At 44.6% G+C, this 27,823-nt stretch overlaps 1 protein-coding gene across 1 annotated transcript in view; it reads left to right on the top strand.

Annotated features, from left to right (window-relative positions):
* Window positions 1–27,823, top strand: part of TMEM232 (transmembrane protein 232) — a 119,342-nt gene that overhangs the window by 27,159 nt on the left and 64,360 nt on the right. Inside the window, exon 7 of the mRNA XM_026649212.1 lies at window positions 12,402–12,580. Coding sequence (XP_026504997.1) covers window positions 12,402–12,580 — 179 coding nt within the window. The remainder of the gene's footprint in view (window positions 1–12,401; window positions 12,581–27,823) is intronic.

Here is a 27,823-nt window from a genome sequence, read left to right as displayed (position 1 = left end):
CGCGGGCCCCGGCGCTTTGGAGATCATGCTGTTAATGGGGCAGGTTACAGCCGTGGAACGCCGATTCTGGGCCCGGGAAACAAGCACAGACTGGTGGGACCGCATAGTGTTGCAGGTGTGGGACGATTCCCAGTGGCTGCGAAACTTTCGCATGCATAAGGGCACTTTCATGGAACTTTGTGACTTGCTTTCCCCTGCCCTGAAGTACCAGAATACCAAGATGAGAGCAGCCCTCACAGTTGAGAAACGAGTGGTGATAGCCCTGTGGAAGCTTGCAACGCCAGATAGCTACCAGTCAGTCAGGAATCAATTTGGAGTGGGCAAATCTACTGTGGGGGCTGCTGTGATGCAAGTAGCCAAAGCAATCACTGAGCTGCTGCTACCAAAGGTAGTGACTCTGGGAAATGTGCAGGTCATAGTGGATGGCTTTGCTGCAATGGGATTCCCTAACTGTGGCGGGGCGACAGATGGAACCCATATCCCTATCTTGGCACCGGAGCACCAGGGTACCCAGTACATAAACCGCAAGGGGTACTTTTCAATGGTGCTGCAAGCACTTGTGGATCACAAGGGACGTTTCACCAACATCTACGTGGGCTGGCCGGGAAGGGTTCATGACGCTCGTGTCTTCAGGATCACTACTTTGTTTAAACGGCTGCAGCAAGGGACTTACTTCCCGGACCAGAAAATAACCATTGGGGATGATGAAATGCCTATAGTTATCCTTGGGGACCCAGCCTACCCCTTAATGCCATGGCTCATGAAGCCATACACAGGCAGCCTGGACAGGAGTCAGGAGCTGTTCAACTACAGGCTGAGCAAGTGCAGAATGGTGGTAGAATGTGCATTTGGACGTTTAAAAGGTCGCTGGCGCTCATTACTGACTCAGTCAGACCTCAGCCAAACCAATATCCCCATTATTATTGCTGCTTGCTGTGTGCTCCACAATCTCTGTGAGAGTAAGGGGGAGACCTTTATGGCGGGGTGGGAGGCTGAGGCAAATCGCCTGGCTGCTGATTATGCGCAGCCAGACACCAGGGTGATTAGAAGAGCACACCAGGAAGCGCTGCGCATCAGAGAAGCTTTGAAAACCAGTTTCATGACTGGCCAGGCTATGGTGTGAAAGTTCTGTTTGTTGAAAACCCGCCCCCTTGATTGACTCATTTTCTGTAAGCAAACCACCCTCCCCCCTTAAATCACAGCTTGCTTTTAAAGGAAATAAAGTCACTATCGTTTAAAAATCATGTATTCTTTATTAATTGATTATAAACATAGGGAGAGAACCTACAAGGTAGCCTGGGTTGGGTTTGGGAGGAGGATAGGAAGGAAGTAAAAGGCCACTGAAAAAATTCAATATAATAACAGCCTTTTGGTTGGGCTGTCCACTGGGGTGGACTGGGAGGGTGCACGGAGCCTTCCCCCTCCCCCCGCGTTCTTACACGTCTGGGTGAGGAGGCTATGGAACATGGTGAGGGAGGTTATACAGCGGCTGCAGCGGCCCTCTGTTATCCTGCTGCCGTTCCTGAAGCTCCACCAGATGCCGGAGCATGTCCGTTTGATCACGCAGCAGCCCCAGCGTTGCAGCCTGCCACTTCTCATCTCGAGCGTCCCTCATGACCTCACGTTCACTGGCATCTTTCCTGTATTTAGATACCATGTCCTTCCACTCATTCAAATGAGCTCTTTCATTGCAAGTGCATTCCATTATTTCCGAGAACATCTCGTCTCATGTCCTCTTTCTCTGCCACCTTATCTGAGATAGCCTTTGGGACGGAGGAGGGAGGCATCAGAAATTTGCAGCTGCTGGAGGGATGGAAAAAAGGAGAGCCTGGAGCCCTGATTAGGGGGCGGAGCTTGGCTGATTAGGGGGCCTATAAAAGAGGCCTCCCAGCCAAGCAGCGGCACAAGCAGCGAGCAGCGGCACCCAGGAGCCTGTGAACAGGGCTGCTAACAGGGGAGTTTAAGTGGGAGTTTACAGGGGGAGGTGGAAGGGGAGGCAGGAGGGCGCGGTGCCCAGTGTGCTCTGTGTCCCCAGGAGCAGCAGGCAGAGACCACAGCAGCCATGAGCCAAGCAGCAGGGGACACAATGCAGATGATTGCATGTTGCAGCTGTGGTATGTACATGTTCTCGCTGGGGAGCCTGAACAAAGGTATGTTTGTATGAAATGCCGCCTAATAGACCTGCTAGAAGAAAAGATTAGAGGGTTGCAGATGCAGGTAGATACCCTGGTAGAGTGTAGAAGGGGATTCGAGCAGCTAATGGAGCAGAAGCAGGGTGTGGCTGAAGGGGAATGCTCAGGGGTGCAGGTGGAAGCATGGGCTATGGTCTGTGAGGAGGGAATGTCAGGGGCAGAACAAGAGCAGTGGAAGCATGTGACTGTGAGGAGCAGGCCAAGGAAAAGGAGGGCTAGTGAGGGGGAAATAGAACTCTGGAACAGCTTTGGGTGTTTGGATAACGAGGAGGGGAGGCAGCAGGTGGTAACTGATGGTGGGAGGCAGAGGAAGAAGAGAAGAGCGGCTAGTCCAATAGAGAGAGGGGAGGAGTTGATGGAGACAGCATCAATACCGGGCCCCAGTAGGATACAGGATGGCACTAGGGGGACTACAAGGGAAAATAGAAAGACACAGGAGTTACGACTACAGGGAACAGGGGATAGATTTGTAGATCGCACTGTCACCAGGCAAAGGCAGGTTTATGTGATTGGAGACTCCTTGCTGAGGAGGTTGGACAGGCCTGTGACCAGAGCAGACCCAGAAAACAGAAGGGTGTGCTGTCTGCCAGGCGCTAAGATACGGGATGTGGATCTGCGGTTGAAAAGGATCCTAAAGGAGCGGGTAAGAACCCCTTGATCATCCTTCACGTAGGAACGAATGACACGGCTAGGTTCTCGCTAGAGAGAATTAAGGGAGATTATGCCAGGCTGGGGAAGACGCTTAAGGAAGTTGAGGCTCAGATTATCTTCAGTGGGATTCTGCCTGTTCCTAGAGAAGGACAGCAAAGGGCTGACAGAATTGTGAGGATAAATAGCTGGCTAAGGGAGTGGTGCTATAAGGAGGGCTTTGGGATGTATGGCCACTGGGAGGCTTTCGGGGACAGACAGCTGTTCTCACGGGATGGACTTCACCTGAGTAGGGAAAGAAATAGACTTCTGGGAGGGAGGCTGGCTCATCTCATCAAAAGGGCTTTAAACTAGGAATTTGGGGGAGACGGTTGGGAGATGTCCAGTTAATCTCCACGCCAGATTCCAACACTGAAAAGGAGAGTGAAGAGATAAGCACAGATATAGATAGGGGTAGGGGATTGGACATAAGAAGGAGGGGGCGGATGGACAGTATGGGGTCCGTACCAAATTGCATAACTAATGGGAGAAAGGATAGACAGCATACAGTAAGATGTTTATACACCAATGCGAGAAGCCTAGGTAACAAAATGGAGGAATTGGAGCTCCTGGTCCAAGAAATGAAACCGGATATCGTAGGAATAACCGAAACTTGGTGGAACGGTAGTCATGACTGGAGTACAGGTATGGAAGGGTATGTGCTGTTTAGGAATGACCGGAAAAAAGGTAAAGGTGGGGGAGTGGCATTGTATGTCAATGATGAGGTAAAATGTAAAGAAATAATAAGTGATGGAATGGATAAGACGGAGTCTGTCTGGGCAGTAATTACACTGGGTAAAAGAACTACTAAAGCCTCCCCTGAGATAGTGCTCGGGGTGTGCTATAGACCGCCAGGATCTAGCCTGGATGCGGACAGAGAACTATTTAATGTTTTTAGGGAAGTAAAAACTAATAAGACTGTGTAATTATGGGGGACTTTAACTTCCCAGATATAGATTGGGGAACAAATGCTAGTAACAATAATAGGGCTCAGATGTTCCTAGACGTGCTAGCAGATGAATTCCTTCATCAAGTAGTAACTGAACCGACGAGGGGGGATGCAATTTTAGATTTGGTGCTGGTGAGTAGTGAGGACCTCGTTGAGGAAATGGTTGTAGGGGACAACCTTGGCTCGAGTGACCATGAGCTAATTCGGTTTAAACTAAATGGAAGGATTAACAGAAATAAAACTGTGACTAAGGTTTATGATTTCAAAAAGGCCAACTTTAATAAATTAAGGCAACTACTTAGGGAAGTGGATTGGGCTAACATACTTAGGGATCTAAAGGCAGATGACGCCTGGGATTGTTTCAAGTTGAAGTTGCACGAGCTGTCTGAGGCCTGTATCCCGAGAAAGAGAAAACGGTTATTAGGCAGGAGATTTAGACCTAGCTGGATGAGCGGGCGTCTCAAACAAGCGATTAAGAAAAAACAGAAAGCGTACAAAGAATGGAAGAGGGGAGGGATCGACAAGGAAACCTACCTTATTGAGGTCAGAGCATGTAGGGATGCGGTGAGAAAGGCCAAAAGCCGTGTAGAGTTGGACCTTGCGAGGGGAATTAAATCCAATAGTAAGAGGTTTTATAGCCATATAAATAGGAAGAAAACAAAGAAAGAGGAAGTGGGACCGCTGAAGAATGTAGATGGAGTGGAGATTAAGGATAATTTAGGCATGGCACAATATCTAAATGAATATTTTTTATCGGTCTTTAATAAGGCTAATGAAGGGTTTAGGAATAGAGGGAGCAGGACAGAGGGGAATAAAGGAGGGGGGATTGACATTACAGTATTAGAGGGTGGAAGCCAAACTTCACCAGCTAAACGGGACTAAATCGGGCGGACCGGATGATCTTCATCCTAGAATATTGAAGGAACTGGCGCAAGAAATTGCGAGCCCCTTAGAGATAATTTTTAATGAATCTGTAAACTCGGGGGTGGTACCGTTGGACTGGAAAATAGCTAATGTGGTTCCTATTTTCAAGAAAGGGGAAAAAAGTGACCCGGGTAACTACAGGCCTGTTAGTTTAACATCTGTAGTATGCAAGGTCTTGGAAAAAATTTTGAAGGAGAAAGTAGTTAAGGACCTTGAGGTGAATGGCAATTGGGACAGATTACAACATGGGTTTACGAAAGGCAGATCGTGCCAAACCAACCTGATCTCCTTCTTTGAGAAAGTAACAGACCTTCTAGATAAAGGAAATGCGGTGGATCTAATATACCTCGATTTTAGTAAAGCGTTTGATACGGTACCGCATGAGGAATTATTGGTTAAATTAGAAAAGATGGGGATCGATATAAAAATCCAGAGGTGGATAAAGAACTGGTTAAAGGGGAGACTGCAGCGGGTAGTACTGAAAGGTGAACTGTCAGGTTGGAGGGAGGTCACCAGTAGGGTTCCTCAAGGTTCGGTTTTGGGTCCGATTTTATTTAATCTATTTATTACTGACCTCAGAACCGAATGTAGGAGTGGGCTTATAAAGTTTGCGGATGACACAAAGTTGGGAGGCATTGCCAATTCGGAGAAGGATCGGGATATTCTGCAGGGAGACTTGGATGACCTTGTAAATTGGAGTAATAATAATAGGATGAGATTTAATAGTGAGAAGTGTAAGGTGATGCATTTAGGGATGACTAACAAGAATTTTAGTTATAAGCTGGGGACGCATCGGTTGGAAGTGACGGAGGAGGAGAAGGACCTCGGAGTCCTGGTTGATCGCAGGATGACTATGAGCCGGCAATGTGACGTGGCTGTGAAAAAAGCTAATGCGATCTTGGGATGCATTAGGCGAGGTATTTCTAGTAGGGACAAGGAGGTGCTGCTTCCATTATACAAGGCGCTGGTGAGACCTCATTTGGAGTACTGCGTGCAGTTCTGGTCTCCCATGTTTAAAAAGGATGAACTCAAACTGGAACGGGTACAGAGAAGGGCCACTAGGATGATCCGAGGAATGGAAAACCTTTCCTATGAAAGGAGACTCGAGGAGCTCGGTTTGTTTAGCCTAACCAAAAGAAGGCTGAGGGGGGATATGATTGCTCTCTTTAAATATATCAAAGGGATAAATACCAGGGAAGGAGAGGAATTATTTCAGCTCAGTACTAATGTGGACACGAGAACGAATGGATATAAACTGGCCATGGGGAAGTTTAGGCTTGAAATTAGACGAAGGTTTCTAACCGTCAGAGGGGTGAAATTCTGGAACAGCCTTCCGAGGGAAACGGTGGGGGTGAAAGACTTCTCTGGCTTCAAGATTAGGCTAGATAAGTTTATGGAGGGAATGGTTTGATGGGATAACGTGATTTTAGTCAATTAGGCAATAACGTGCCATCGCTGGTAAAATGTGGGTCCGGCTGGAGAATCTTGCCTGTATGCTCGGGGTTCTACTGATCGCCATATTTGGGGTCGGGAAGGAATTTTCCTCCAGGGTAGATTGGCAGAGGCCCTGGAGGTTTTTTGCCTTCCTCCGCAGCATAGGGCAGGGGTCGCAAGCTGGAGGATTCTCTGCGACTTGAAGTCTTTAAATCACGATCTGGAGACTTCAACAGCTGAGATAAGGGAAATTGGGTGGGTCAGCTTTTGTGGCCTGCATCATGCGGGAGGTCAGACTAGATGACCATAATGGTCCCTTCTGACCTTAAAGTCTATGAGTCTATGAGTCTATGAGAGAAGTTTGTAAAAAGATACATTTTACAGAACAATGCTTATACTCTTTCACGGTGAACAACACTATTCACATTACATAGCACATGTGATTTCAGTACAAGGTCACATTTTGCATCTTAATATTGAGTGCCTGTGGCTTTGGTGTTAGAGATCACAGACGCAGGTCCGGGCAACAGAATTCGACTTGCATGCGGCCATGGTAAGCCATTGTCTTTCGGCTTCTGCGCCCTCCTTTCCCACATACCAAGCAAAGCCCGTTGACTGCTGTGGTTTTCCTGTTAACCTTCAGCAGCAGAAAACAAACTAACCCTCCCCCCCATCCAATTCTCTGGGATGATTGCTTTATCCCTCCCCCCATCATGTGGCTGGTATCAGGGAAGATCCCTGCTAGCCAAACGCGAAAAGCTCAGCGCCAATTCCCCCCCTCCCCCCCCGTGCTTGGCTAACTGCAGGGAAGGATTTCTTTTCAGCGACAGGCAAACAGCCCAGTAGGAACGGCCACCTCTGTCCCCTTAATTAAATTCCCGTATTTCAACCAGGTTACCATGAGCGATATCACTCTCCTGAGGATTACACAGCGAGATAAAGAATGGATGTTGCTTGAATGCCAGGAAACACTGGGACCATACGCTGCCAGGCTTTGTCATGCAATGATACCAGATTATTTGCTACTAGCATGGCGTGGTCAATTGTCCTACTATGGAGGACGGAATAAGGCTGCACTGCCCAGAAACCTTCTGCAAAGGCTTTTGGAGTACCTCCAGGAGAGCTTCATGGAGATGTCCCTGGAGAATTTCCGCTCCATCCCCAGACATGTTAACAGACTTTTTCAGTAGCTGTACTGGCCGCGAATGCATCCCAAGTCCTCAGGGCAAATTAATCATTAAAAAACACTTGCTTTTAAACCATGTTTTATATTTTAAAAGGTAAACTCACCTGAGGTCCCTTCCATGGGGTCATGGTCTTGGGTACTGGCTTGGGAGGGTACTTCAGTCAGGTTGAGAAAAAGATCCTGGCTGTTGGGGCGAACGGAGTGCTGTGTGCTCTCCGCAAGCTCGTCCTCCTCCTCCTCCTCCTCTTCCCCGTCCGCAGAATCCTCAGGTGTGGCTGATGAGATTACCCCCGCCTCGGAATCCACGGTCAGAGGTGGGGTAGTGGTGGCGGCCCCCCCTAGAATTGCATGCAGCTCAGCGTATAAGTGCATGTCTGCGGCTCTGACCCGGAGCGACCATTTGCCTCCTTTGTTTTCTGATAGGCTTGTCTGAGCTCCTTGACTTTCACGCGGCACTGCTCTGAGTCCCTATTGTGGCCTCTCTCCATCATGCCCTTGGAGATTTTTTCAAAAGTTTTGGCATTTCGTCTTTTCGAACGAAGTTCTGCTAGCACCGAATCCTCTCTCCATATAGCGATCAGATCCAGTACCTCCCATACGGTCCATGCTGGTGCTCTTTTTCGATTATCGGCCTGCATGGTTATCTGTGCTGATGAGCTCTCTGTGGTCACCTGTGCTGGGCAAACAGGAAATAAAATTCAAATGTTCGCAGGGCTTTTCCTGTCTACCGGGCCAATGCATCCGAGTTCAGATTGCTGTCCAGAGCGGTCACAATGGTGCACTGTGGGATAGCTCCCGGAGGTCAATACCATCGAATTGCGGCCACACTAACCCTAATTCGAAATGGCAATATCGATTTCGGCGCTACTCCGCTCGTCGGGGAGGAGTACAGAAATCAATTTTAAGAGCCCTTTATTTTGAAATAAATGGCTTCGTTGTGTGGACGGGTGCAGGGTTAATTCGATTTAATGCTGCTAAATTCGAATTAAACTCATAGTGTAGACCAGGACTAAGAAGAGCTGCAGGGCCAGAGTGAGATCAATTCCTTTCTGGAACATTGTGGCTGGCTGCTGCTGAGTTTTTGTCTGCTACTGAGCCATGAAAACAGTACATGTTCTGGGAAGTGAATTGAGTCACTCTCTTAAAAGAGCAATGGGGAGGTATCTTAAATGGGAAAAGTATTTATTAAACTGTTTAAAAGCACCTACTCAAGGTTGTAGGCACTTGTACGTACATTTCTTAAGGCAGAAGGATGGTCTTATGGTTAAGGCACTTGACCACTGGGACTCAGGAAGTTAAGGTTCTGTAGACACAGACTGTAAAATGGGAATAACAATACTTCCCTACCTCCCACAGATATTGTGAGGGCAAATTAATTAATGTTTGTGATGTTCTGTGACACTATTGTGATGGGGCTCATATCATTACATAGAGAGGAAGAAAAACATAAATGGACAAATAACCATATTAGAACATTTAACCATCCTTCTCAAAGTTGACTTCATCTCTCAAAATATAAATGGTCCCTGTCAATCCATCATGAAGAAACCCTATCAAACCACCAATGACCATCTCACCCCACTCCCTCAGAAAAGCTTGGGGGGAAGGTGGGGGGGAAGATGAGCCTTGCAGCATACTGTGACAGTCAATAAATCTGGGCTGTCTCACACCAAGGGGGAAAGAAGGATTAAAAAAAAAAAACCACCCGGGGAAGAGGAGGTTTGTAGGAGCTGTTAAGAGTGAGCGGATGAGACAGCTGGGATGTGGGAGTGAATGGCAGATCCTATAAGCCTTATGTTGGGAGATGCCTGTAAAAGGTGATCTTTAATAGCTCATTGTGGAGAACTTTAAAGACCAATAGGGCCAAGTTAAAGTCAATCGTCTGCTTAATAGATACCCATTATAAAGAACAAAGGGCAGCTGTAGTATGATTGTTATAGCTTGAAGCCTTGAGCAAATGTTCTGCTGAGTTTTGAACAATCTGCAAGCAATGGGGATGCACTGGTGGAAGCCTTTGTAGAAAGGAAAATTGAGGCTTATAATCATAGGGGAGTGTGGGGTTTGACACTTAAGGAAGGGCATCATGTTATAAATAGGGGTATAGCATATGCAACCTGCGCAACTGGAGAAAAAACACAGGTATGATCTTGTGCTGCATCTCTGGAAAGTGCGGTACAAAACTCTCATCCCAAGAGGGGTGAAGGTGCGTCGACTAAGAGGGTTTAAGCCACCTTTTTACCCTTCTGCTTCTAGGTTGCTTCAGGGGCTAAAATGGGATGTAATTTAGGTAGCCCTTAGGTGCCACTTATGTTACAACAGCTCATGCCAAGCTGTCTATGGGCAGCAGCACCCTGTGGAATCATCGTAATGGTGCTGGATCTGGTCCTTTCCCCAGCCCCATATTGGTGCACCCCTATATTGGAGCATGCAGAAGAGGCTTTATAGTTTCTGTGCTGGGGGAATTCTTTTGTGGCCAGACCTAGGCTTTTTATTATACTTGTATGCTGTTGCAGCTGTAGGATCAGGGAAAAATATTCCTCCCTACTTTGTTACCACATCCAACATATGGAAAGGCTGCAATTGAAAGTGATACCACCATTTTAATTAAGCTAATTAACTGACCAAGTTTCCTCAATAAGTGGGAAGACAAAATGAAAGAGAACCTGTTCATAACAAAGACTTCTTCAAGACATTCTTATTGGTAAGTAAGCATGGATCATTAGAGAAAGAAACCAAGGAGAAAGGGTGCTCTGCTGTCAAATCCTTTCCTTCAGTCACAGAAAGTTTGGGGATTTTGAAAGTATATACCCTTGAAAGTTTAGTATTCTTTGTCTTTGTTGAAGGATGTAGCACTTCATAATAAAATATTTAGCACTTAAAGGGATCACCTCTGAAAACCAGCTGTGCCTAAGGCTTTTGAATGCAGTCAATCCTCATAACATGGTGCTAATAGATTATAGACAATACACACCTAGACGCTTCAACAGCAGATTACAGTAGCTTCTTCCATGTCTGTTTTTATTTTCCTTATTTCAAGGTCTGTATTCTTTATCATAGCTGATACATAGCTCTGAATGATTCCTAAGTATGAGTAACAGAGCAGCGAGGATTGTAGACTAACTAGTTCAGAACAGACAGCTAAAATGGATTGACAGTGATTCAATTACTATTAATGAAACTTAATTTCTATAGCATATTTAAGTGCACTACATAATAAAACTATCCCCCAAGGTTTACTGAATTAAGAAATAGGGTCCCTGCGGCATCCTCCAGCCAGTGAGTATGAATGACAGCTCCCTCATGGGAGCCCTAGGTAATTTGAAAAACCAATTCAGTCCACTTCCTGGTCTCTGAGCTTGCGGAGTCTCTCACATACAGCCATGTAGGAGATTTTCTACAATCCTGGAGCTGTATTAACTAAAGCATTCAATGTGGCCACCAGTGGGGGAATTCAAGGGCTTGAGAAATCAAGAACTGTAGGGCTCAAGGAGCAGTCTGCTCATTTGCATGAATTGCTTGCCCACTGGGCAGCTCTGTAACTGTCCAAACCAGGAAGCAGGTATTTTGAGGGGAGAAGCTTGAGCAGACTCACTTTATGATAAGGCCACAAATTATTTTGTTCTGGATCAGGGCTTTATTTATCTTTGGACTATGATTGCACCGTTATAGCCATTCTGATGTATTAATACATGTTTAGTTCAAAATCATTTTCATAGTGGAAAAAGGAGTGGACACTTAAACAGATATCAAGAATATCCAGAGTTATGATTAATGATGCATTTTGTGAAAGAGTTACTAAACTTCATGCTTCAGGGTTAAGCCAATTTCTAGCTATTAGAGAAAAGGATGGGACATAACATGAGGGATAGATTACTCTATATCTGCCTACTGCTGGAGTCATACACGTTCTTCTGAAACAGCTGGTGCTGGCCACTGTCAGACGATACCTACCTGTGGCAGTTCCTGTGTTCCTATAATATATATCATTTAGCCCACAGAGCAGCTAATCAACAATCTATATGAATTTAGTAATTTCTCAAAAATAGATTTTTTTCCCATCACTAGACTATAACAATTTTTAATGAGCTTAGAAGCTTAACATTTGGTCATGTAAATTTTTCATGCATTGATCATGTTAATTTGATCCAGTTTAATTAGTGAATTATTACAAATCCTACATCAAGATTCTGACACTCATGTGGAGTCCCACAAAGTCACGAGGACTCCCTGGTGGCACAGGGCTCTGCATTAGCAGATCCTGATACAGGTTTGCTGCCTAAAGTCAGTGTTTAAAAAATTATAACCTTTTAAAAATGGTTCTTATTCTAAACAGAACTCCAACTTGTAAACAAAATAATGTTGGTCCTGATCTTGCAGTCTGATAAATACAAGTAGAGATTGACATTTACCACAGAGTCCTATTGGAGTCAGTGGGACTGTGCTTGAATGTGGGGCTCTGACTATGCAAATCAGATTCAAGAGTTAGGACGTTGGCCACTTAAATGTTTTCCAGGATACCCAAAGTGTTCCAGTCCACATTATTGATGAATAACCTGTGTTATTTATCCTCACAGACAAACTACAGCAATTCTACTTTTTGTTAATAGTCCCAGAAGGCTGAGGCTTTGTTTTCATAAAGCTAATCTCAGTCTGAAGTGAAATCTTAATAAAACTGGTTTATACTGTTAATGCTGGCTCAAACGCAAGCTTAAATGTAACAGCATAGGCAGGGCCACTAATTTTAATTACTTCAGAAGCGACAACTTTGGGTAGTGAGCACTTCATAATACATAAAAGCCCCAGAGAAACAACAATAGCACATCTTCTGTTGACTGGATTCTGAGATTTTTTTGGTCCCGTTGTGTGGAATATATAAGAGGCATTTGTAGCATTGTATTTTGTATGAAACTAGAATGCTGAGCAAGTGTTGTGCTGAGTAAAATTCTAAGACAAGTCTGAGTAGAAAACCAAAGACTAACTTTTCATTCAAGAGATCTTATCTATGAAATTCACTTAATTTTTTTCTTAGTCCTTCTTGGATTCTGACCCATCAGTTCAATTAAAGCTTGAACAAAAAGAAAATACGATTCAGCACTTTCTTTGGCATAGTCTTGTTGTTTGGGTTTGTGTACACAACAACTCTTCTCGACTAGATGAAGTGCTTCAACATCTTCTGTTCTATAAGGAAGAGCTCCACCAGAAAAACTGGTAAGGATAACTCTATAAATGTGATATAGTTCTTATGGAACCAACATTTGTGCTTAAATGTTAATCACACCTAAATGGCCTATGAAAAAGATTTATAATCTCAGTGCCAAAAGCAGAAGCAATTTATGTACTTTGCATTACTTCATTTTATCAATAAATTGTTCCTACCTTTTTCGCTAGAAGCACATACAGATATTGTACTAGTTTGTCTTTATTAAATTAGTTATTGATAGGAACTTCATTCCAGCATTTTAAGTTGCTTTAATTTTCCAAGTAGTTAAACAGCTGAAATGAAGTGTGCTATCCTTCAGGGAAATATATCAAGCTTCGATTTTTTTTGGGGGGGGGGGGTTTGTTTTTTTTATTCCTTACTTGTGAAGTGTGACCAAAACTAATTTTGAATGATTAAAATTAATTTTGCATGGAAATGATTTCCTGAATGATTCTGTTAATTTAAGCATCAACAGGGAAAGTCAAGCTTTAAATCTGGGCTGTGTTTAGCAGAGCTACAGTATTAAATGAGTGTGTTGTTTTATTTTTATTTTTTAAGAAAATTTTTGAAAAAAAGAAGTATCTGCAAAAGTGATGCAAGGTATATGCTCATTCATAACCAAAAAAATCTAGTCTAAAACATAATAGGAGGTTGCCCTGGGAACCAGATGTAAGCTTCCCTAGAGATTAGGGATGTTCTGTCCCAGGGTATTGGTTTAGCTGTGTAAACTCCAGTGAAATGGGACAGTGAATATAACAGACCTCTCAACAAGCATGATTTTTCCCTTGGTTTTGTTCTTGAGCCTTAGTACATAACTATAATGGAAGAAGCAGAAGAAAGGGTTACCTAAACATAGAGTCTGACAGAGGAAGGCTAACTCAGGCTGTAACCCAGCCCCCTGACAACAGGATGTGAAGCTCTCGTCCTCAGAGCAAGGTGGGGACTGCAGGGGGCCCCTTGTCCTCTTCTTCTCCTTCCCCCTGCTTACAAGATAGCAATTTTTATAGTTTCTCTCATTCTCTCCAAGTGCTTGATTGGATCTTCAGTTTCCAGACTACATTACTCCATTATAGAAAGGAACCAAACAGCAAATGGGTGGCTTTGCCGATGTAGGGTTTGGGCTTGAGCCTATCTCTACACAATAGTCAGACGCTGTATATAATGTAATTATGCTGCTGAGCAAATGGCCACATAATTTACCTTTTCGCCAACATGACACACAAATCTCTGCACAATATAAGACCACAAAAATTATCCTGCCACTTCTAGCTCCTCATCTTGCCCACCCACCCTTTGTCATTAATTTCCATAGCTGTGTTACTTTGTTTGTCAGTGGCTTTGTACACTGTTGTCCTTAAAAGGACAGAGTGGGAAGAAGAGAGAAAAATCTGTCCAATACAGAGGGCAGCACTAAGACTGAAACAGGCCTTCACGGTTACCCTTTCCTCAGATGTAGTTGGAAGTAAGAACTGAAGGTGCCAACCAGAGCACCTAAGCCACAGAGGAAGGCAGCTGTCAGGCAGCTCTTTATCGTATAGAAGTGGAGCTGAGGATACCTAAATGGCAACCACTTCTTCTTGCAAACCTCCTCCATCTTCCTCAAGACAGTTCTTCAGAGCCTCATGCCACTGCATGCTCCCTGTTCTTGGGGACCACTAAGCCCTGCAGGAATGGGACTTCTTTTCTGCAATGCAAGGCAATGACATTCATTTTTATTTTTATTTGGGGTGACTTATTTTTAAGTATTTCAGTAAAACCAAAGATTACCAAATGATTTAGTAATCAGTGAAAATCTCCTTATTTCTAGCTGGTCACCAGATTCAGTGCAACTCTGCCGTATAGATCATGTGGCCTGACTGCACAACTTCAGTCCAATATGCTACTTAGTAGAAAGAGCCTTGATAAGGGGTACTGATAACACTGGGAAGACTCAGAGAAAAGTTGGGCTAGATCTTTGGCCCAGCCCTTTTGTGTTGCTCCAGCTATCACGAGCCAACAAAATAGTCCTCAGAAACTGTTCCTGCCAGTGTAAGTTAGACGCAGCTCTGTGTTGCTCTAATCTTCACGAAGACCGAACCAGCCCCTGGCTGCCCCCAGGATTGGGTTATGGGGTGGAAAAGTGGTGTAAACACCTTTTTCACCCTACCCACTCCAGCTGCACAGAGCTCTCTATGTTTAGAGCATCTTGTTTCTATGGAACTTTTTGGTTCTTTTTATTGCTAAACCTGGCAGATACAATGCAATATAATAGATTAACACAATGTAATACATGCCAGTGAAGTGCGTAAGAATCACCTAGAAACAGTAATTTCCAAAGATGTGTAGCATCAGCATAAAAGTATCAGTGTATAGCGTTGAAGAACTACAAAGTACTTGTGTTATAAATTACTCCTTTTAAAGCCAATAATAAATACAGGCCAAATTCATAGTTTCTAAAATTGAATCTATTAGCCATTTAATCAGTCTCTGTACATAACCTCTGACGGGTGAATTTCACCCTTAAGAGACTTCACTGCCATTTTTTTCTGTTATTTATTATTTGTTTATGATAGTGCCCTATACGTGTGAGGGCTAGGCACTGTCTAGATTTTTAAGAAAGAGCAGTCCATACTCTGAGGCTCATGGTCTAGGGACAGATTAGGGTTATAGATTCCAAGGCTGGAAAGGACCATCGTGATCATCCAGTCTGACCTCCTGTATAACACAGGCCATAGAACTTCCCCAAAATAATTCCTAGAGCATATTTTTTAGAAAAGCATCCAATCTTGATTTTAAAATTGTGAGTGAAGGAGACTCCACTATTACCAGTGGTCAGTTGTTCCAGTGATAATTACACCTTATTTCTAATCTGAATTTGTCTACTTTCAACTTTTTTAAGATTAGTCAGCCAGTTCCACTAGCAGTAGCAATAAAATAGAATGAGTTTTCGTTGAACAGGTGAAAAAAATTGCTTCACAAATATAACTATTTCACTCTCTGCTTTTGGCTGTTTTTTTCATTTTTGGTTTTATTATCTTTTAGTAAGCACTAGTTCCTTAAGGAGAGTGGTTGAGCCTGAGTTGTTGCTTTTTTGTCTGTGAAGTATAATAGCTTAAATTCACTTTACCACAGCAGTAGCTGTAAAGTTTGTGTTTAATGTGAGTGTTACTCTAACCTCAACAGCTCTCCAGTGTTATTTACTGTTCAAAGATTTTGGTCTTAAATCTTTAAGAATTACTGTAAATTAATTCTGCTCTGCAAACACTTAAAATTCTGAAACAAGCCAAGGAGCAAGGATTCTCAACCACTTTCAAAGTGAAGACCACTTCTTAAGAAAGTGATAATGTTGTTGAGTACATTCCCTCCCAGTCATGATCCTGTATCATCTCTACAGCATCTACAGGACTTGGTGAATTTGTACATGTATTTAATAGTTTTAAGATCAAATATGTTTCTTTTTCCAAAGCATGTCTCTAATCTCTAATGTCTCTGCACACTGCCTCTGCCCAGAGCGCTGGCTTCGCAGCCCCCATTGGCCAGGAACCGCAGCCAATGGTAGCTGTGGGGGCAGTGCCTGCAGGTGGAGGCAGCGCACAGAGCTGCCTGGCCCACCTGCCTAGGAGCTGAGCAAGGGGGATGTTGCCGCTTCCGGGGAGCCCCCCCAGGTAAGCACCGCCCAGAGTCTGCCTCACCCCATCCGGTGCCGCAGACCCCTGCCCCCTCCCACACCCAAACACTGCTGCTGCTGGGCCGGGGGGAGGCGGGGGCACAGTGGCCTGAGTCTGTTGCAGCAGCATCCAGTGCGACTGGCACAATGGCTGCCTGAGCTGCTCCTGAGCCAGGGGCACCAACCGCTGCAGAAGTCACGGACTCCGTGACTTCCGTGACCTCTGTGACAAATTCGCAGCCTTAATGAGGGGGTCTAAAATGATTGTTACCACTCAAGAAAGAGATCTTTGAGTCATTGTGGATAGTTCTCTGAAAACATCCACTCAATATGCAGCAGCAGTCAAAAAAGCTAACAATGTTGGAAATCATTAGTAAAGGGATAGATAATAAGACAGAAAATATCCTATTGCCTCTATATAAATCCATGGTATACCCGCGCCTTGAATACTGTGTGCAGGTCTGGTTGTCCATCTCAAAAGAGATACATTAGAATTGGAAAATGTACCAAAAAGGGCAACAAAAATTATTTGGAGCATGGAACAGCTTCCATATGAGGAGAGATTAATAGGATTGGGACTTTTCAGCTTGAAAATGAGACAACTCAGGGAGGATATGATAGAAGTCTATAAAATCGTGACAGCTGTAGAGAAAGTAAATAAGGAAGTGTTATTTACTCCTTCTCATAACACAAGAACTAGGGGTCAGCAAATGAAATTAATAGGCAGCAGATTTAAAACAAACAAAAGGAAGTATTTCTTCACGCAATGCACAACCTGTGGAACTCTTTACCAGAGGATGTTGTGAAGGCCAAGACTATAACAGGGTTCAAAAAATAATTTGATAACTTAATGGAGGATAAGTTCATCAATGGCTATTAGCCAGGATGGGCAGGGATGCAAAACCATGCTCAGAAGTGTCCCTAGCCTCTGTTTGCCAGAAACTGGGAATGGGTGACGGGATGGATCACTTGATGATTACCTGTTCTGTTCATTCCCTCTGAAGCACCTGGCCTTGGCCACTGTTGGAAGACAGGATACTGGGCTAGATGGACCATTGATCCCAGTATGGCCTTTCTTATGCTCTTAAATTGAGAGGATAGCATTCTCTAGGGGTATCCCAGGATCCTTTGCTTCATCTCTGAGCGGCATGCATCCTGTTATTGTTTTTGCTGTGAATTATGGGAAGCTACATGGGTTTACATTTTAAAAAATCCCATAAATCCACTGTCTCCACCCCATGCTTCTTGTTTGTACTGGTTCACACCATTTTCGAATTGCTGTGGGCCAGCATGATCCCAACAATGTTCTGTACTACTATGGTGACAACCGTGACTATGCCCAGGCTGCTTGGGCTGTATTACAGGACTCGGGGTTGGACAGATTCAGCACTGGACTTTGCCTGTTGCACCACTGAGCAGATGATGCTGAAGCAGGAGAATATTCTATGGCAGCAGCAGCTCCTCCAGCAGCAGGAGGATACTCTGCAGCAGTGGCAGCAGGCTGAGGCAGAGGACCAGAAGACAGAAGACTGTATACAGCATACAGTACCATTTATGGGCCTGGGAAATTAGGTTGGATTGGTGGGAGAGAATCGGTCTGCAGGGCTGGGACGAGCAGTAGTAGCAAGAGAATTTCAAGATAGGGAGGACTACCTTTGAGAGTTGTGCAGAACTGTTCCTGGAGCTTCAGTGGCAGCATACCAACATGCAGTGCCCCATACTCATGGAGAAATGGGTCAACATTGGCATCTGGGAAGCTGGCCATTCCAGAATGTTATTGGTCTGCAGCCAACCAGTTGAGCATGAGGAGACCAACTGTTGAGGCCATTCTCATGCAGGTCTGCTATGCCATTGGTGAAGTGCTGTGTAATCAGGTCATGAAGCTGTGTAATGCTCAGAAGATTGATGGCTTTGCATGCATGGGGTCCCAAACTGTATAGGTGCACCCCCCCCATCCCCTGCCAGAGCACAGAATTTATAAACAGATGTATTTCTCCATGATGCTTCAAAGACTGGTGGACCACTGCAACAGGTTTACAGGCATAAATGCAGAGTGATCTGGGAGGATCCATGATGCTAGGATCTTTTGGAACTCAGTAGTATTTAAATTAATGGAAAGAGGCTCCCAGGACCATTGTGAACATTGATGATGTGGAAGTTGGTTTGGTTATTCTCGGAGACCTGGCTTATCCCCGATGCTCTGGCTAATGAAGCTATATAGAGGCTGCTTGGACAGAAGGAAAAAATATTTTAACTATTGTCTCAGTAGTTGCAGAATGGTAGTCAAGTGTGTATTTGGCTGTTAAAAGGCAGATGGCACTGTTTATGGAATAGGTTTGAAGCAGCAGAAATTTTTTTCCCAACCATTGTAACTGCAGGTTGTGTTTTGCACAATATTTGTGAGAGTACAGAGGAAAGCCTGAAGAGTAGGTAGGAGGCTGAAGAACAGAGACTTGCTCGGAGGTTTGAGCAGCCAGCAAGGTATCCCAAAGAACATAAACAGCTGGGGGAATGCTGGAAGGGATGCCTGTTCATGTTTTGAGTCCCCTGGCTGAACATGTTAGCCCATGGAGGTGGTACTGGGATGCAGACATCGCAAGTACTGGAGTATTTAGTGTTCCCTATGTGCTTTTGTAGAAACCATGCATTATTTCATTGTTAGTTAAATGATTTTCTGTGTAACTGCAATGATGACTCATAATGGATGGTCTGTGAAGAGTTTTTATTACAAAACAATAAAAAAAATCAATAATAAAGTTTTAATGAAACCAATGGAAAAGTAATATCTTTGTAGTTGGAAATATATTTAACTAACCAATCTATAAAATAACCAGCTATACACAAACCTTTAATGAATGCAACAGTAAGAACATTTCAAATACAGCAAATGGGGGGGGGGAGGGGCATAAAGTTACAGGCGAGCAAACACCGGGCCTTCGGAACTTCTTGTCTGCATGGGTTCTGGGTTAAGTGCCGCAGCTCAAAATTATCAGTGGTATTGCAGGGCTTGCTGCGGGGATGCAGTGGTTAGGGGTTGCTGCTGGTCCCAGTAGCCAGCATTGTCCAGGGGCTGAAGGACATGGCTGGATTCCAAATTATGGGACTGCAGGGCCTGCTGGTCTAGCAGCAGCATGTTTTGCAGGAAGACGTCTGGCTCAGGATCGTATCCATCAGCTGCCTCTGCATCTCTGTCTTTTTCCATGCTCTCCTTTGCCATGGTGATGCTGTCGTTAGCCACAACCACTCTTTCCCTGGGCATTGAGACACTGTCCTTGGCCATTGTCATGATCTCCTGGGACAGGTGCATTTCTTTCTCCCACTGGGTCCTCACCTATTGGCTCCGCCTCTCAGTCAGCCTGGTTTTCCTGTGTGACTCAGCCATGAGTTCTGCAAACATGTTGTGAGTCTTCCTTTTTCTCCACGTCAGGCTGGCCAGTCTGTCAGCAGTAGATAGAGGCCCTGTTCTTGATGGTTTGGCTGTTGCAGGTGCTGTCACTATGGGAGTAGGGGAAAAATAACCCAGTCACTTGTTCATATCCCAGGCAAGTCATGAGAGCTTTTTTAAAAGGTATGTATACGTGATTTTACCCCCTGAGACTCTTCCCATTCTTTGGCAGAAACTCAGAGATAAGTGGCCTGCATGTACAGAGGGTGCCTGGTTCATTTGGATTTCTGTATATTGTATCTGCTTTCACGCTGGTAGGGATGGGGTGGTCAGAGCTATGTTTCCAGGTTGCTTTTGCAGTTTTGTTTGAGCGCTGGAGGCCCTCCTGTGGTGTTGGAGGTATAAAAGGAGATTGGGGAGGGGGTGTTGTTGGGAGCGAGCTAGATAGTAATCCCTTCTACATCCCCTTTAGGCTATTCTCCTGACGCGCAATGATGTTAGGCTGAGGCAGGTCACGAGGTTGAGAATGGCGTTTTTCAAAAAGGCAAAGGGTGGACCAGTGAGAGAGGCTGTAAAGCTATTCACCAGGATAGTTCCCTAGAAGTGCTGCAGGATTGGAAAGGGCTTGCAAGCTATATCGGGACCATGGGCATGCAACTATTCTCTATAATATGCGAAACAAAACCAACAATTTCTCAGTCTTAATTTCTGCTGCATCTCCCTGGTAGACATGGAGTAAGTGCAGAGAAAAGAAGAGAGGGTTCTGGCATGATTTTATAGGGTATTTGTACCTCAGCGGGGAGCAGTATTGTTTGTGCCTTGACCAGGCATCCAATGTTCATTTGTGTCTACTGTAAACGACAAGAACTAAGCAAATTTCTCTTCCTGTAAGCAGGGTCTCAATACACTGTTGAATTTTGCACTAATGAATGCTTTCATTATTTGAATCTGCCGGAAGAGGGTGGGTGGAGAGGGGGAGGAATTCATACTGTGACTGTACTCTGCTGGCAAGTGCCATTTTGAAACGGCAAAAGACAGGGAGATGGAGGCTCTTAGCTCACAGCTGCCAACAATAATATTAAACGGTAAAGATAGGTACTTACATGCCAAAGTTCCCTTCCGAGGAATCTGACTCTTTTGGTCCCGGCCTGGGTTTCCAACTGGGACTCTGGCTCAGCCAATGCAGGGAAGGAATCAGAATCCATTGCAGCAGGGCAGGACTGGGTTTATCTTTCCAGCTGGCTGTTGTCAGGGTGCTGAGTAGGCAGGCTACTCATCTGGTCTTAAACTGGACAGTCCTGCTTTTCTAGGGTTTGTCCCCCATACAGTACTGAGACAAAACCAGATGTGGTTTAATCTGATATTGGACAGGGAATGCCATTTTGAAGAATGTGCAAGGTCACTTCCACCCACTCAGCCCATATCCCAAATGTCACCCACTCATGGCAGGTAATAGCCTTGACTGATGGGTAGTAGCACAGAAGCTGGCCAAGGAGAACATTCGAGGTCACCAAAGAAGGTATGTGGGACAATGGGGTCTTTCGAACACTGGGTGGAGAAAGAACATTGACCAACGAAAATAGGGAGGGAGTGGTGCTTTGCAGGAGCCCTGGCCAATGAATGTGAGGCAGGGTAGAACTCTGGGGTATGTCCAATAGTGTGTTTTGGGGGCTGTACCCAGTGGCAGCAGTGGCCAGTAGATGACGGGTGTGTGGTGTCTACGTAGCGAGCAGCTTGGCATGCAGTACCGGGAGCTGTTGGCTGGAGGTGGCGAGAGACTCGGATCAGGGATATGGAGGAATGCACTCTTAAAAATGGTGTCACCTGTGCAGCATGACCTTGCACACACCATGTGTGTAAGGTCAGACACAAGGGAGGTGAGGTCACATCAGTGAGGGTGGGACATAGTGTCTCTGGAAGTACCAGAACATCCAGTATTCCAGGAATGAGTGAGTGACCACCCTAGTCCTGAGTCCCAAAAAGATCCCATCTCTCAGCGGGCAGCTTTTCTCCAGCATCCTTTCAGTCATCCCCCGATGGGTCGAGCCGGTCAGCCTCAGTGGGGGTGAGGGGAAAGTGCGGGCAGCAAGCTCCTAATAGAGCCTGGGATGGGTCGTACTGTAATTGTGTAAAATCCTGTCCAGTGCATCAAAAAAATCTTCCTCTGGATTCTCTTTTTATCTCATTTCAATGTACTTTCTCCTGAGCTGCTTGTTCTTTATTCGAAACTGGTCAGCAACCTGGTCATGACCCCTTGCAGACATCTCCTTTGCACTGTCCACAGAATGGTTCTTTAGTCCTGTGGCTGGCCATAAGAGCTTCCTGAACTAATGCTTCTCCTAGATGACAATGAGATCCGGGGTCTCAGCATGGCTCCCCACAGCTGCAGGTGGTATGTTGTGGGCCTTCTGGACTGCAATCCCAGTTGTATTGCCAGAAAGATACACTCGGATCCAGGAGCAAATGGGCAAAATCTGGCTCTGTGCCATGTTTTAAAGGGGGAAAGGCCATCCTGGGAACTTGATCAGTGCAGTAAGAAGACAGGTCAGTAACGGTCAACCTGCAAAGCCGTTGGAAGCATGCAAAAAGTGGTGCACAACAACTGCATGCACATGAACAAAAGACTGAACTAATACAATTAGAATCAAACTTAGTCCACTTTGCAAGAGTTCCCAATAAATGCAGAGGTAGTGCACAGTGATGAGTTGTGTCATGTGTATGTGTGTGTTCTCAAACTGGATTAACTCATTTGATCTGGTGTAAATCCCTTATGTAGACCAAGATGTGGACAGTAATTGATCCTGGAATAATTTTAGATTTTTTCTTAAAATCAGTGTCTCTGCTAATACGTTTAAATCCCTATTTCTTTGCATATATGGAATAGAGACTTCTGGCCTCTTTCTTTGTAAGGTTTCAGAGTAGCAGCCGTGTTAGTCTGTATCTGCAAAAAGAACAGGAGTACTTGTGTCACCTTAGAGACTAATAAATTTATTTGATCATAAGCTTTCGTGGGCTACAGCCCACTTCTTCGGATGCATAGAATGGAACATATATTGAGGATATATATATATACATACAGAGAGCATGAAAAGGTGGGAGTTGGCTTTCCAACTCTGAGAGGCCAATTAAGTAAGAAAAAACTTAATTGGCCTCTCAGAGTTGGTAAAACAACTCCCACCTTTTCATGCTCTCTGTATGTGTATATATATCTCCTCAATATATGTTCCATTCTATGCATCCGAAGAAGTGGGCTGTAGCCCACGAAAGCTTACGATCAAATAAATTTGTTAGTCTCTAAGGTGCCACAAGTACTTCTGTTCTTTCTTTGTAAGGGCATTTTCTTTCCTGGACAGCCTCAGATCACCACTAACATTGTCTTTTCAATCAGTGTTGCTATAATAGAGATATGAAGATATGTGCTATAACACTATTCATACATAGGTGATTCAAAGAATGGTTTTATAAAAATCTTCACAATAAACAATGTAACAGTTACAAATGAAATTATATCAAGTGTAAACTCAACTGTGGCTCATTTTCCCCCTATTTTACCCTTATGCTGCCAGGAATAAATCCTCTCCCTCCTTGGTATTTATACTTTTCAAACATTTGTAGCCTCTTAATATATTCTCCCACACACACACACCTCTTTAACTGTTGCTCAGCCAATCTGTACTGTACTTACATATTTAGGTCTTTTAATCTCTCTCAAAAGTCAGTTCCTCAGGGCCCTGATCATTTGTGATTCTTTTCTGAAATCCCTCCAGTTTTTCATATCTTTGATAGTGAGTGAGGTGTCCAGAACTGAAGGCAATATTCCATGTGCACTCATATCAGAAACACATAGACAGGATTTATATAATCTCTGCTCCATAATGTGATGTGACTGTGTATGCAACTCACGTTTTAAATAGCTTTTTTTTTGCTACCATGTTGCATTGCAAACTCATGTCTAATTTGCTATTCACTATCACATTTTGGAAAGGAATAATGCTGAAAGTGACCAAGTTTCTGCCTTGCATTAAATATCTGTGTTTCAGATTATTCTCCCCTCAATATATTTGCTTGAATTTTACAAGGTGAATCATTTGGTTATTTTTCTGACCAAGTTACTAACCTCTCTGCATGCCTTTGTATTTGTGTCCTTACTGATCTTTACTCCTTCTTTTAGATCACTTAATGAAGATGCTGAACAAAACTTGACATAAACATTGATTTTTCTGCAGCTCAGCGTCTCCCACAATTCTGAGACATATGGACTGTTCTTCTTTCTGCTGCTGTGGGAGGCAGTTCAAAGCTGTAGTACAGCCCATGCTAGCCAGCCACATTCCCTTCTCTGGCCTGCTGCCAGATCTTCTGCCTCCATAGCAGCAAACTGGCAGTTCAGTTCTCTTTGCCAGCTTATTACTTTATCCATATTTTCAGACAGTAGTCAGCAGCCTTTCTCCTCCATCTCCTGGACTGGGTATGGCGCAGTCAGGTGGTCTCTGCCACCTCAGGTGGTCTCAGCCAGCCCATCACTGCAGCCCCTCACTGTCAGATCCTTTTGCTCCTTTTCAGGCATAGCAGAGCTGTCTCATAAGCACCGAGTTAAAACCAAGTGGTGGTGTATCTGTAAGGAAGCTATTATAAACTCTTCAGAGGGCAAATTGTGCCCTGCCTGTTCTCAGCCAACAGATTCTGGTACTGCTAGGGCACAGCAATGTTGGGTCCACACCCTTGCCCCAAGAAGCTGTGATTCCAAACAGAAAAGTCTGATTTGGAGACGCAGACCAACCAGAGTGAGAACTCGGAGACGCCAATGACAAGGAGGACTTCATCTGACCCAAGACAGAACAAGACCCCCCACCCTAAATGGGTCATAAATTCATTAAGGAGAGAAATGACACTCACACTCAGCTCCCCTTCTTCCCAAATTGAATCAGGGAACTCTGGCAATGAAACCCTATTCCCCAGGCAGGGGGAGTGCAACCCTGAGGGGGAGGACAGTGAGAGAGAGCTATCCAGAGGGCTGAAGGCACTGTATAAAACAAACTGCAAAAGACCATGCCCTAGAAACAGCTGGGTGGCAACCACTGAAAAGTTGGCCAAAAAAGGCTAAAAAATTCAAAAAGAGCAAAAAAGGGAAATAAAAGGTATATAAAAAGATAACATATAGCAGGTATTCATCCTCTGCCTCAAACACCTCCCCTTTTACTGAGGAAGGGGACCTCTCAGATTGAGGCTCTGAGCAGAACATGGGGTGGGGGGGGGAAGGTAAAAAGGTTTTGGCCCTCTGAAGCATTTGAAACCTTGTGCAAAAAGGTCACATCCACAATCCAGATCCAACCTAAATAGGTGCTAGAAGATAGGTATCCCTTTAGGCTTGTCTTCTAAATCCTCTTCGGAGACAGCAATCCCACCGCATTCATACTTCAAGGATGTGATCAGAGAGGAATGGGAAACCCCTAATAAGGGCAAACACATAAGCAGGTATACACTTAGGTATTACAAACTGCAAGAGCCAAAAAAAATGCCATTAGATATACCAAACATTAGTGCTGCAGTGGCATTTCAGGTAAAATATATAGTAACACCATATGAAGGGGACTGGGGATTTCTTTCCCAAAGATCCAACTGATATAAAGGTAAAAGACATCCTAAAGAAGGAACTTTGAGGCTTCATTGACCACCCTTGGAGCATCTCTGGCAGCTACATGCTTTGCAAGAGCCACTGTGTCCTGGCTGGATGTCCTTAGTGCTATGAAAGAGACCATCCTGACTTCCAGTCTACTCTTACGAAAATGTCCCTAGCAACAGCTTTTGTGGATGCGTCAATGGATGCAATGAGATTTTCAGCCAGGGACATGGCATCCAGCTCAGCAACCAGATGACACATCTGGCTCCACAGCTGGAAGGTTGACATTCACTCCAAAAAGTCCTGTGCTTATCTAAATTCACAGGCTCTCTTTTCTCTGGGGAAGAACTAGACAAAATAGTGGCAGAAAGCTCTGCCAAACCAAAACAATCCCTCCTCTCAGTGCTCTAAAGAGGAACTACAAACCTAGCAACAAAGATTGTCAGTCCTCCCAAATAAAGATACCAGAGGAAAGACAGCAGATAGATATGGGGAAAACCCTGGAACGGGATTGGGTGGCAAATCCAGAGGTGGTCCACTGCCTCTAAGAGCCTAGTACGACAACAAACAAACATCTCTCCACCCAAACCTGAATCTGCAAGGCAGAATTCTCCACTTCTCAGAATAATGGTTTTGATTGACCACAGAAGTGGGTGAGAGAGGTGGCATGTTGCAGATACTCCTCGAACTAAAGCCCCACCCTATCCCTTCTTCATCCAGTCCCCCATCTCAAAACAACAGTTCACTACTCGTACCCATCACTCCAATTTGGCTTTTCATTAGCCCCTAGGGTCTTCACCAAGATGCCTGTGGTAATAATAGCCAGACCTTAGGTCTCAGGGCACTCATCTGTTCCCTTTCTAGATGACATCTTCATTAGAGCTCCCACCCAAGCAGTGGCACTCAGTGCCACAGTCTGGATGCTGAATCTGCTTCAAGCATATGGATTTATGATAAACATCAAGAAGAGTTCCTTGATTCCCTCCACAAAGATAGTTTACCTGGGAGTGGAAATAGAAACTTATGCTCAAAGGTCTACAAATCACTGGACAAATACCACGAGATCCAGTACCTGATATCCATGTTGCTAAATTATGCAAGGCCGACCATAATGTCTACAGCTACTGGGCCTCGTGGTTTCATGTTCAGAAATCAATTCATGAACAAGGTCCCATATTACGTGCTTCAGGGCTTTTCTCCTGAAAGTATGGAACTGTTCACCTGGAAGCATGTAAGATGAGATACTGGATCCAAGCCAGGTGCTGAACTCTGTAATATTGTGGACAATCCCACAGAATGTCTGCAAGGGACTTCCCACATGCCTTCCAGATCCGCATATACTCACAACTGATGTCAGCCTGCTGGGATGGGGAGTGCATCTGAGGAACAGGACAGTGTAAGGCACCTGGAATCCCAGAGAAAGGAACAAGAACATCAACCTATTGGAGTGCAGAGCTGTCAAGCTAACTCTACAGAAGTTCCAGAACTACCTAAAGAGGAAACGTTCTCATCCAGCTGAAAAAAACGACCACTGTGGTGTGTATCAACAATAAAGGGGAAACCAGGAGTGTAACTCTGCATGCAAAATTGATGGAGATAGTGGAATGGGCAGAGAGGACTCTTCTTTCCTTAAAAGCAATACACATAAAGGACAGCAGAACTAAAAGGCAGTCCGGCTCAGCAGATGCACAGTCAACAGCTCAGAATGGTGCCTGAATCAGAAATTTTTCTCTCTGATTTTGCAGTATTTCAGCAGGGAAGCAGACCCCAACTCCCTGGGGATGGATGCTCTTTTGCACAGATGGCCACAAGACCTGCTATTCACATCCCCACCTTTTCACTTCTAGGAAAGGTGATCCAGAAGATAAAGCAAGAAGCAGCAAAGGTAATAATGCTAGCTCTGCACTGGCCAAGGAGGCCAAAGTTCTCCGATCTGATAGAACTGAAGTTAGAACCACCATTGCAGCTACCAGTGTGACCAGACATCCTTTACCAAAGTTCAATCCTTCATCAAGACCCAGACCATCTACAACTGACAGCCTGGCTTTTGAGAGGGAAGTGTTAGCAGCACTTCCAAAGTGCTTGGAACTCTATTCTTCTCCTCCAGGCAAGCTTCAACACTAAACGCCATCTGGACTAGGTTTAGCTTGTGGTGTTGAACACAACAAAAATCCCAAGGATCCTGGTATCCCAGTTATCCTGGGCTTTCTTCAGGAAGCAGATGAAAAAGGACTTTAGCCCAACACAACAGTGCACCAGGTGTCAGTTATAAGTAACAACCTATTCTCAGGATCCTCTGATTCCTTGACAGAGAGCCCTCAATTATCTTGATTTCTCTGAGTAGTGAGACTGGCTAAACTTGCAGTTAGATAACAATGCACCCTTTTGAGCCACTGAAATTAATATCTCTTCTACCTATCCATCGAAACCTGTTTTCTGGTAGCCATCATGTCTGCTAGATTAGTTTGTGAACTAGCAGCTTTATCCATGCAGGGTCCCCACTGTGTGTTCCATGATGACAAGGCTGTGTTAAGAACCCCAGAATCATTCTTATCTAAGGTGAATTTGTCATCCCATGCCTCAGAGGAAATCGTTCTCCTTTC

This window comes from Terrapene carolina, unplaced genomic scaffold (genome assembly GCF_002925995.2).
Source record: "Terrapene carolina triunguis isolate 2854851 unplaced genomic scaffold, T_m_triunguis-2.0 Scaffold69, whole genome shotgun sequence".
Lineage (NCBI taxonomy): Eukaryota > Metazoa > Chordata > Testudines > Emydidae > Terrapene > Terrapene triunguis.
Note: the sequence above shows the minus strand (reverse complement) of the source record. Positions and strands in the feature narration are given on the sequence as shown.